Source organism: Lactuca sativa, chromosome 6 (assembly GCF_002870075.4).
Source record: "Lactuca sativa cultivar Salinas chromosome 6, Lsat_Salinas_v11, whole genome shotgun sequence".
Classification (NCBI taxonomy): domain Eukaryota; kingdom Viridiplantae; phylum Streptophyta; class Magnoliopsida; order Asterales; family Asteraceae; genus Lactuca; species Lactuca sativa.
Genome location: NC_056628.2, coordinates 27606532 through 27617478, shown reverse-complemented (window position 1 = coordinate 27617478; position 10947 = coordinate 27606532). Strand labels below are relative to the sequence as shown.

Genomic DNA, 10947 nt, shown 5'->3' with positions numbered 1-10947 from the left:
GGCTTTCAAAAGCCGCTATCGAACTGTTACCCAATTAGTTACGTGTCCTAAAGATAAGTGATTATACAATCCTCCATTCTACAAGATATCATTCAGATATAAGACATGTAACCAAGGTTGGAAAAAACGCTCGACGGTAGCTCGGCGGTGGACTTGGGTCAAGGAATTAATCGTCTAGGCGGGGATTAATCGGGGACCATTAATTATTATGAAAATTATTTAAAAATTAATAAGTCTAACTTTAATCCTAATAATATAAGTAAATAAGCCAAAAAGTTTAATAAAAAGTTCAACAAACACAACAAATTATCATCCAAAATAAACATAAAAGGCCATCCTATTCATAATGAGTTCAACAAGCATACCAAATTATCCTACAACAAAGTCCATAATAAGTTTAAGTAGCACAAAACAAAAACATATTTTCTTCTAATCTTCTCAACATACTTCCATTATTTGAACCCCATCAAACTTATATTCGTCTTCTTCTAGCACTTCCTCCTCACTTTCAGACTCAAAATCTTCATCGAAAAGTTCCCTCATTCTTGAACTTTCTCGGGGAGCTTCACTATCATCGGTTGCTAGAGCTTCATTAACCGTTTCGGGGTCTTCTTCAACTACATCATGCTTATCACAATCAACAATCCATTCTTGAGCCGAGTGTGAATGATTTGCTAATAGCACTTCCATAGTTCTATCTTTTCTCTTTTGGTTTTTTTCCATTAAATTAGCATTGAATTGAACAAAAACAAGATTGTTCAATTTGCTTGTCTCTAATCTATTTCGTTTTTTTGTATGTACCTAGAAATATGAACATAACAAAGAGTTGAAATGTGATTAATATTTAAATTTTTTAAAATATAAATTTAATAGTTTATGTTGCTAACCCCCTCAAACGTGCTCCAATTCTTTTTACAACCTGATGAACTACTAGTTAAAGAAAGAATCCACATTGCAATCTTTGTCAAATGAGGAGTTGTGCCACCAAATAGTCCCCACCAACTAGCTATAATTTTTGAAACAAAGACACATTATTAATCGATAAATATAAAAAATTTATAAAATAGATAACTAAAAATAAAATGAAGTACCCGGATCGAACTCGGCATCGTTCACCGCACAATGTTTAATTGCAAGATCGCAACCAAATCTATCAACTTTTTTCTTGTACTTTGGCAAGTCAATAGTCACGACTTGCCTTTGCATCTCAAAATTTCCACGAAGTATTGTATCAAAAAAATCAAGAACGCCATTCATTATATCGGGATCATATTGGATATTTGGATCCATATAATGATAATACGGAATCAAAATATACGACGTTAAATGTAAACTTGAATCTAGACGACCTTTCATTTTTTTGTCTATGATATCTATAATAGGCTTGTAAGCTTTCTCGTTACCACCCAATGATTTGATAATTTATTCTTTTGCACCTTTAATCTCTCCGTAAACAAAACCCATTGAGGGCTTCCAATCCACATCAACCATTCGAAGGACTTTCACCAAAGGAGAGAACACCTTTAAACATTGTGTCACACCGGACCAAAATTGGAGACTTGACACCGTTTTATACGAGGCAATCCCTTTAGGCTTACTGGAAAATTTACATTCCTCCCATTGGGTGTTAGAAAACATATGTCTGAGTTGCTCCTTTTTTTCAGCCAAACTTTGTAATGTTAGGAAGGCGGAAGCAAATCTCGTGACTCCTGGTCGGATAATTTCCCTTTTGTTGGTGTAGCTTCTCATCATCGCCAAGGTTTTGTGGTGAGCGTAAATGAATATGGTTAGTTTCTTTGCTTGATATAGGATTTTTTTAAACCTTGGGAGTGCTCCGACACCTTGAAGAAATAAACACAATTAAATAACAAAATATTGTAGAAAATAAACATTCTAAAACGAAATAAAGTAATAAATATAATAAATACAACAAGTAAACAAAATAATGTACAAACCTTCAAGCATAAGGTTAATTGTATGTGTTGCACATGATGTCCAAAAAATAGATGGTCTTTTCTCTTTTAGCAACTTTGCCGCCCCCATGTTATTTGTGGCATTATCGGTCACAACTTAAACAACATGATCGTGACCAACTTGTTGAATGCAAGAATCCACATACTCAAATATGTTTTGGCTTGTATGTTCTTCGTTGGAAAAATCTTTGAAGATAAAAAAACAGTATCCATCTTCGAATTAACACATAAATTCATAATACTCCTCCTCTTTCGATCGGACCAAGCATCTGTCATAATCGAGCATCCATCCTCTTTCCATTCTTGTTCGTTTTCTTTCAACAACTTTTTTGTTCTTTCAACCTCATGCTTTAAAAGTGTGCCACTCAAAGCATATCTACTAGGAGGTGGAAGCCCGTTTCCAAATTGTCCAACAACCTCCAACATCATTTTGAAGCTACCCCTTTCAAATGCATGAAAAGGAATCGCACTCTCATAGGCCCACCTACTAATGTATTTATGGACCGTTAATATTCTTTCTTTCCGGACAACATTGTTAAGATCAACATTTTTTCCTTTTCTTGCATTCAATGCTTCTTCGGGGTTTATTATGTTTGCAAAACAATCCATGGGGCCTATAACATTTGGTGCTTTCAACCCCAAAGAAGCTTCTACTCCATCCACGCGATCATTAAATTCTTGTCTCACCTCTGATCTTAAGTCCTCATCTTGCATTTTTTAAGCTTTATTTTTTAACTTCCCTTCATTAATAGAATTTCGACATTTCAATTGATCATCTTTTGTAGAATTTGGACATGAAGATACGTTCCCCTTCACATGAGCAATATGTTGTTTCATTCTAGTAATCCCACCGCCAAACGTTTTTCCACATAATTTACATTTCAATCTATCCAAATTGCTTTTATCCGGGATAAAACCATATTCCCTGATGAGATTAAAACTTTTAATCTATGAAGATCGATTAGATCTTAAACAGGTAATTAATTATAAAAACTGTAAGAACACGAAAATAAGAACGAGACAAGAGTGAACCAAACGTGTCGAATGATTAAACAAAATCCCCAGAAGAGCTCGATTAAGAACATCAACTGTAGAGGATTGGTAGGTTACAAGAACGATTAAGGAAATCTGGAAATACTATCGTTATGCTCTAGATGAATCGCTGAAATCGTTAACCTAATATGCATGCAAGCATATACTTATATAATAAACATAATGGGCTCTCGGTTGGACAGGCCCAAACCGGAATACAAACTAAACTTATAAACAGCCGAGCCCAAATGACGCAATCTTCAAAATAATCTTCAGCCCAACAATCTCCCCCTTTGCATCAATTGGAGCGAGACCTTCACTTGTTACTTGGGCCAGCAGCTGAAGCAGGTACCTTCTTCTTCACGGTGCTAAACAGACATTTGGTGAGAGCAAGAATTGTCTGTCTAAACCGGATGTACCATTGGATCATGTCGTTGAAGTACTTGATGTCATCAGCCGAATTCTCTTTACACCTTTTGATGATCGATAACACATGCTCCAGACAAGCAGTGGTGTAAAGGTGTTTGTCAGCTAAAGCAAAGAGACATTTATGTCCTTCTACTCTAGTGAACATAACCGAGTTGCGTCTCGGGTCGATCTTGCCCATTTGCATTTGGTTGAGATCACTGGCCGATCCCACAGGAGCTATCTTCGGTTTCTTCTTGAAGACTGTGGCGACCTCCTGATCCATAAGGGCAACCTCCATGATGTAGCAGACTAACATCCTTTTGATATGGTCTATAATGGGACTATATTCGGCTTCATCAGTCAAAAGGATATTATGCAGGACAATCCAATCATGAGGATTTAAGTTCGGTAGATCTGCCAGGGAGATATGATGTGCAGTTCTTGCAGATCCTCGAATGACCTTGAACCGAACGTTTATAAACCTTCCTTCGGTGTAAGGCTTCAATACCCGAACGTTCACTATCTTCTGGGCGCTCCAAGTTAGATACTGAGGATGAGCAGCCTTCAGATAGAAGTCGATGAGCTCCCTATCAAGTTCAGCATTTGGATGAGGGACTTCAAAGATATTTGAGAAGGCGTGGAAGATAAACGCCTTTCGAGTCAGCGGCATGTCGAACTGCGAGTCGACAGTATTATTGCAGTCGAACGAGATAACCGGCTCGAGCCATAAGATGCTGGGAGTATCTATGGCCTCTTTGATCAAGCGCTCCCGAGTCCAGGCAGGGAAGAGAGTCTTCCTGCTCTCGAGGAGATCGTGGGCTTCCTTTTGCTTGCGTTCGGCTTCTTCAGCCTCTCGCGCCACACGATTAACATCATCATCCACATTGCGACTGTTCTTTCGTTTCAACATGTCAGCAATGGTCTCCTTGTCTTCATCTTCATCTTCTTCCTCAGCTATGTTTTTCCCTTTGTCCTTCACACCCGAACCCGAAGCTTGACCAGTCGGAGGTGGTTCGGTTGTGTGAGTAGCTTTGGAGGAAGGAGGTGGTTTCGATCTGGTCTTCTTCTCTTCTCCCCCTTGTTTCGGAATGGACACGAAACTCGGTAAGCCTTCTATTTTGCTGAGAAGATCCATGGCAGGAGAAAGCTTTTCAGCAAGGGTTCGCCTCACTGAATGGTTGAGAATAGGATCGTATGCTTCAAGGATGTTTGATAAGGCAGCGTGTACATCCGAAACACAAGTTTTGATGACCTCCCTTTCGGATCGAAGAGCTTCAAGTTTTTGTTGTGAGTTTGAAAGCTGCGTGCTCTTGACCTTGAGGGCGGTTGTTTTGCTCGCCAGAACGTCCATCAATGAATTTTCGGCTGCGAGATCCTCCTGTAGCTTAGCGAGGCGCGCATCGATGGAGGCACGAAGGGCCGAGTTGTCGTCGCTTAGGGATTGGCGAAGTGTAGCGAACGAGGTCAACTCCGTAGAGACAAACTTTGCCAATTGCTGAACAATCGGTTCCAAAGTTGTCTTTATGGCGTCGGCGCTTTCCTGTAAGGACTTCAACAGGAGAGAAGCGTCGGAGAATAGTTTATCGACTTTTTCGGTCGCTGCCTCACATGCTTTGGTTGAGGCATCAATGGCAGCAGTTGCTGAGGCTACTGAATCATGTTGAGCCCTGGAGAAGGCATCAACAATCTTCTGAAGTGCAGTTTCAGAAAGAGAGGACTGTTGGTTGGAAGATGAGGCGAGAAGTAGGTCAACCTTCTCGTTGAGCTCCTTAAGATGCTTCTTTGTCACTGGAGCATCATCCTCTTCATCACTTTGAACCTGAAACGGACTATAATAGACCGAATCAAAGTTCATGTTATCACCGCCAAGAAAGGGGTTATCGCCATCAGAGGCATCATCTGGAGATTGTGGAGGTGGTGAAGCTGGGGGTGTTGTGGTTTGGGTATGTTCAGATTGAGTATGGGGTGGGGTAGTTTCGGGTGGTGGTTGAGTGTGGGTAGGTTTGGTTGTATGGGTTTCGGTTTGAGGTGGTTGGGTTACGGGTGGGGTTTCGGTTACTGGTGGTGTTTCGGTTGCAGTAGTGAAAATGGGTGGTGGTATAGGGAAAGAGGTTGGTGGAATAGTGGTATTGGGGATTATGGTCGGAATGGAAGTAGGAATGGTTGGAGGAGGTGAAGGAACTGGTGAATTATGAAGTTCCATCTCTGGGGTGGGTGACCGAGGTGGTGTGTTGCCTCGTTGAGGGGTTTCGCCTCCTTGAGAGCCGTCCGAACCCGAACCCTCACCCTCAGAATCACTTGAAGAAGAGGGAATAACAAGCTTTCGCTTCGGTTGAGTCTTCCTCCTCTTCGGTTGTGGGGACTGTTCAACTTTAGGCTGTTTCCTCTTCTTGGGAGAAGGACCCTTAGGAGCTTTGGTCGCTTGCTTCCCTTTATCTGCCTTTTTGCCCCTGTTCACCGGTTTGTCAGCATCGTGGATGGACCTGAGCATATCCGGTGTAAGTTCCCTAGGACCAATTGGTCTGAATTCCTTGATCGTCCGGATTAGTCTGCTGTCAGAGGGAACGTCTCCATACATTGTCTCCGGAATAGAGCCAATGAATGAGAATTTAGATGCATCCGAGACGATGATCTTCTTGGTATGAAACGTACCGATAGAAGAAATCGATGCACCAGCAGCAGTGGGAATGTCGAACTTGTCCATCACCCACTTAGTGATTAGAATCCAGAACCGGGAAAGCGACACCTCAGAGTGTCGTGATGATGAAGAAAGGCTCTGGATGAGCTGTTGCCAGAGGACCAACCCATAGTCCAAGTTAATCCCGTTGTAGACTGCGTACATGATCGACAAGAAAAGTCGACTGGCACCGTCGGATCGTGAGCTCCGTTCCGACAAGCCCTTGAAGAGGACTGTAAACAAGTCGTTCCACTGTGGCGGCAGGCAGGACTTTTTGAACTTTGCGACGGAGGTGAGGACCTCTGTGTACCCCATATTGTAGAACATATTATACAGATGCCCAACCGGAATCGTCTCTGGATTTATTCTTGATGGGTCGACAGCCAACCCTAGCATTGTGCAGAAACGTTGTCGAGAAACAGATGTCTTGTGTTCAGCTATCTCGAAGAACACCCGTTCGAATGCTTTGTCGTAATAGGCAGTCGCATAAACCTGCGAGAGGGCCACCATGGGCACAGATTCGATCCTGGAGAGAGCGGTGGCGATTTGGGAATACTTCAGGCACTCGATGATCGGCGACATGTAGGAGTCGTACGCCAGAGGATTGAGATCGATCACCAGGCACTGTTGCGGACGAATGGGAAGGATTTGTGATGTAGCATGGACGGAAGATGATTCTGCCATTGTTGAAGGTGGTAGAAGAAGAAGATGAACAGTGAAGCTTTTTGGGAGTTTTTGCTCTGTAGAAAATCCGGAAGCAGTAAAAAGGTAAATGAGAGAGTAGACGGCCTTTTATAGTGAGGGATTGGAGAGAGAAAAATCGTTTCAAATCTTCTATGCGATGATCACGTAGGAGAGAGAGTGTCAGATTCCTAGGATCACGCTACCCAACAAGCGCCGTTTCAGAAGAAAAACGGTTCAAATCCTCACGCGCCTTTAAATGCCAGAGGGATGTCGCTTGGATTTCGCACACGCGTCCATAATGTCAGTAAAAATATGGGCGTTTCAAATTCACACGCGCCCCCTTTTTACCGTCGTTTGAATTTCAATCCGTTTAACTCCCGCCGAGTCAGCAACTTTTCGTCTTATCCTTTTAAACGACATCTTTTGAATTAAATACCCACGTGTATTGTTTTTGACCACAGCTTCATAATTAACCACCAAGGAATAATACAGCCTGTAATAATTAGTAACGGAATTTTGGAAAATCAAAGATTTTTGTGCAAAGAGTGTAAAAGAAAAAGAAATAAAGCAACTCTTTTAAGGATATTCTGTGATGTCAATAATGACACGAAACTGATGATCCCGGGCACGAATCTCTTCCTTCAAGGTCAAGAGAGACCTTAAAGTGTTAGTGTGGATTCCCGTTGAATTACGATCAAACACTTATTAATAAATGTTGAAAGGCTTCTTTTAATTAGGCTAAATAAGGGTGGCTTTCGCTTTGATTCAGCTATTCTAATCTTGAAATAAGAAAGAAAGTGAACAAAGTACTTGTGAGACCGGTGTAGCCTGTTGAACAAGTAGGTAGGAATTTATTTTAAATTGGCTTGGAAAAATATAAAATCTCAGAAAAAAAAAATTTAAAATTGGATCCCAAGGGAAGAAATGTTATGGTGTTTAACAATTTCATAGGAATCACACAAAATAAAATTTGAGATTTCATGAAGGTACATTCGTTAATTCTTTGGTGAAAACTTGAGCAAATTAATTGTTCACCGTCAATTCAGATTTGGTGTTGAATTTTGGGTTTCACTCAGCTCGTAGTGGCACGAAACTAAGATCATAAACACAGATGTTGTGTAACCATAAACCTCAGTGGTAATTTCTGAGAGTCTCAAGGGTTACGTTGAGGAAACAAATGTAATGGAGAAATGTAATGGAGATGGTGTAAGAAAACATAGTACCTCTGCTGCGAAATAAAGGACCAAGCAGCAAACTCTTATCTCATGTGAGAAGAGAGTGAGGTAGCTCACGATTAGAATAAATGTGGTAGCCTTATTGGGAAGACAAGGTTTGTGTATACCAGGTCATGAAGGCCATTATTCAAAATCTTATGAGGCTTGGGACACATACAGCAGCATGCTTCTAGGGACACTTAAGTAATTTATCAATTATATCCCCATAAACGAACGAACACACAAAAAAAAAAAAATATTTTTGGAGTTTCTTGAGATTTATTAAAAAAAATAAATTATATAAAAAAAATAAGTTAAAAAAAATAAGTAAGAAAAAAATAAGACTTAAAAAAAAACTTGGAAAAAAAAAATGAAAAACCGAACCCGAACGTTCGGTTGGTTTCGGTTGGGAAAAAGTTGAAAAACCGAACCCGAGCGTTCGGTTGGTTTCAGTTCCAGAAAATTTTGAAAAACCGAACCCGAGCGTTCGGTTGGTTTCGGTTCAACAAAAATTTGAAAAACCGAACCCGAGCGTTCGGTTGATTTCGGTTTTGGAAAATTTTGAGAAACCGAACCCGAACCTTCGGTAGGTTTCGGTTTTGGAAAATTTTAAGAAACCAAGGAATTTAGACATTCAATTGGAAAATACTTTTAATCACAAAAAAAATTTTGTACAAGAAATATACAACAAAGAAAGACTACCTTTGAAGTGATGAGCGAGACAGATGGTTTAACCGAACCCGAACGTTCGGTTGATTTCGCTTCTTACGTTTGAGGTTGAGAGGTAGTGTGTGGTACTGACTCTGATTCCATCATACCTAGCCCTTGCAGTATTCTATTGAATGATGCTTCAGGAAGAGCTTTGGTAAAGACGTTAGCCAGTTGATCAGTGGTTCTTACGAAGTGAACTTCGACGTTTCCATCTTCCACGTGATCTTTGATGAAGTGATACCTCAGTGCTATGTGTTTGGTTTTAGAGTGTTGCACTGGGTTATGACAGATCCTAATTGCACTTTCAGAGTCACAATATAGTGGGATCTTCTTCATATTGAGTCCATAGTCTCGAAGTTGACTCTGGATCCAAATAACTTGGGATGTGCAGGATGCAGCGGCAATATATTCCGCTTCGGCAGTAGACAACGACACACACGTTTGTTTCTTGGATTGCCAGCTGACCAATTTCCCATCAAGGAATTGACAGCCACCAGTTGTGCTTTTTCTGTCGAGTCCACATCCTCCAAGGTCAGCATCAGAATAGGCTTGAACGAAGAAGCCTGAGTTGGAAGGATACCATAGACCTAAGGAGGTGGTTCGCTTGAGATAGCGTAAAATGTTCTTTACTGCAAGCATGTGAGGTTCGCGTGGGTTTGCCTGAAATCGAGCACACTAACACACAGAAAACATGATGTCAGGCCTGCTAGCAGTAAGATACATTAGTGAGCCTATCATTTGACGATAGAGCGTGATATCGACAACCGGTTTGTCAAGGGATAGAGTTAGCTTGGTGCTGAATGCCATTGGGACTTTGACTTTTGAGTCTCCCATCATACCAAACTTTGCTAGGAGAGTCTTCGTGTAAGCTTCCTGATTGATAAAGATGCCTTCAGGTCCCTGTCTAATATTTAAACCAAGGAAAAAGTTAATAGGACCCATTGAGCTCATTTCAAATTTAGTCTCCATCAACTTTCTGAATTCAGCTGTTAAGCTGGGATTCGTAGAGCCAAAGATGATGTCATCGACATAAATTTGAACTATCATAAGGTGGTTACCTTCCTTTTTGCGAAAGAAGGTTGGGTTAACCGAACCTTGTTTGAATTTAGACATCTTTAAAAATTTAGTTAGCGTTTCATACCAGGCTCTCGGAGCTTGTTTAAGGCCGTACACAGCTTTATCCAGAATATAGCAATGGTTTGGATACTTTTCGTTCACGAACCCAGGAGGATGCTCCACATACACGGTTTCTTCGAGTTCTCCATTAAGAAATGCACACTTGATGTCCATTTGGAAAACTTCAAAGTTTTTGTGGGCAGCATAAGCAAGAAATATTCTTACAGATTCCAGCCTAGCTACAGGAGCGAAAGTCTCTTCATAGTCTATCCCTTCCTCCTGACAGTATCCCTTTACCACCAGACGAGCCTTGTTCCTTATAACATTACCTTCCTTGTCCATTTTGTTCCTAAAGACCCATTTGAGACCAACAACCGAAGCATCTGGAGGAGTTGGAATGAGGCGCCAGACTTTGTTCCTTTCAAATTCGTTCAGTTCGTCTTGCATTGCTTGAACCCAATCAGAGTTATCGAGGGCAGTGTTAACTGTCTTCGGTTCAACTTTTGATACGAATGAGTTAAACATACAAAACTCAACCTTTGAAAATAAGGATGTCTGTTTTGCCTTCAGTTGTGATCGGGTCAGAACCTTTTCAGATAGATCACCAACCACTTGAGAGATAGGATGATCTCTGGTCCATTTGGTAAGAGGAGGGTAATTTGGATCAAAGGTTGGGTCTAGATCAGCATTGATCATTTCTTCTGGCTCAGATTGGCTATCGTAGTCAAGCGTCATATCATCATGCTCCCCCTCTATTGATGAGCTTTGAGAAACTTGAGGTTCAGGGGTTTCTTGTGAAGCTGGACTTGCAGGCGTTGAAGCGCCTTCGGTTGGAGAGGGACCTTCGGTTGGAGATGTAGAACTTGGCTCCCCCTCGACATGTGAGCTTGGATCCCCCTTGACTTGTGAGCTTGGCTCCCCCTCGACTGAAGCATTGTTGGATGGAGGGTCATTAGTAGTCGATTCTCCTTCATTCATTCTCCTGGCAGCTTCTTCGACAATTTGCTTCATGTGGTCGACCTTGTTGTCTGCTGCACCTGCTTCTGAGAGAGAAGCTTTCTCTGGTTCGTCAAAGAGCTCCAGAAATTTATCGTACAAATTAGCGATCGAGACTGTGACTTGCCCAGTTTGA

At 41.3% G+C, this 10947-nt stretch overlaps 1 protein-coding gene across 1 annotated transcript; it reads right to left on the bottom strand.

Annotated features, from left to right (window-relative positions):
• Positions 1-241: 241 nt before the first annotated feature.
• LOC111895205 (uncharacterized) lies at positions 242-1356 on the bottom strand. Its single transcript, XM_023891306.1, has 5 exons — positions 1092-1356; positions 888-1006; positions 448-801; positions 366-374; positions 242-247 (listed from the first exon to the last, which is right to left on the bottom strand). Exons 1-5 carry the CDS (start codon positions 1354-1356, stop codon positions 242-244), a joined length of 753 nt encoding a protein of 250 aa, XP_023747074.1.
• Between the last annotated feature and the right edge of the window lie 9591 nt (positions 1357-10947).

Bases quoted from the DNA above. Each gene is read 5' to 3' on its own strand.
- LOC111895205 (XM_023891306.1), bottom strand. From the start codon at position 1,356: ATGAAAGGTCGTCTAGATTCAAGTTTACATTTAACGTCGTATATTTTG. The intron at 1,007-1,091 runs GTACTTCATTTT...CAAAAATTATAG, and splicing joins CGATGCCGAGTTCGATCCGG to CTAGTTGGTGGGGACTATTT. The intron at 802-887 runs GTTAGCAACATA...TCATATTTCTAG, and splicing joins ATTGGAGCACGTTTGAGGGG to GTACATACAAAAAAACGAAA.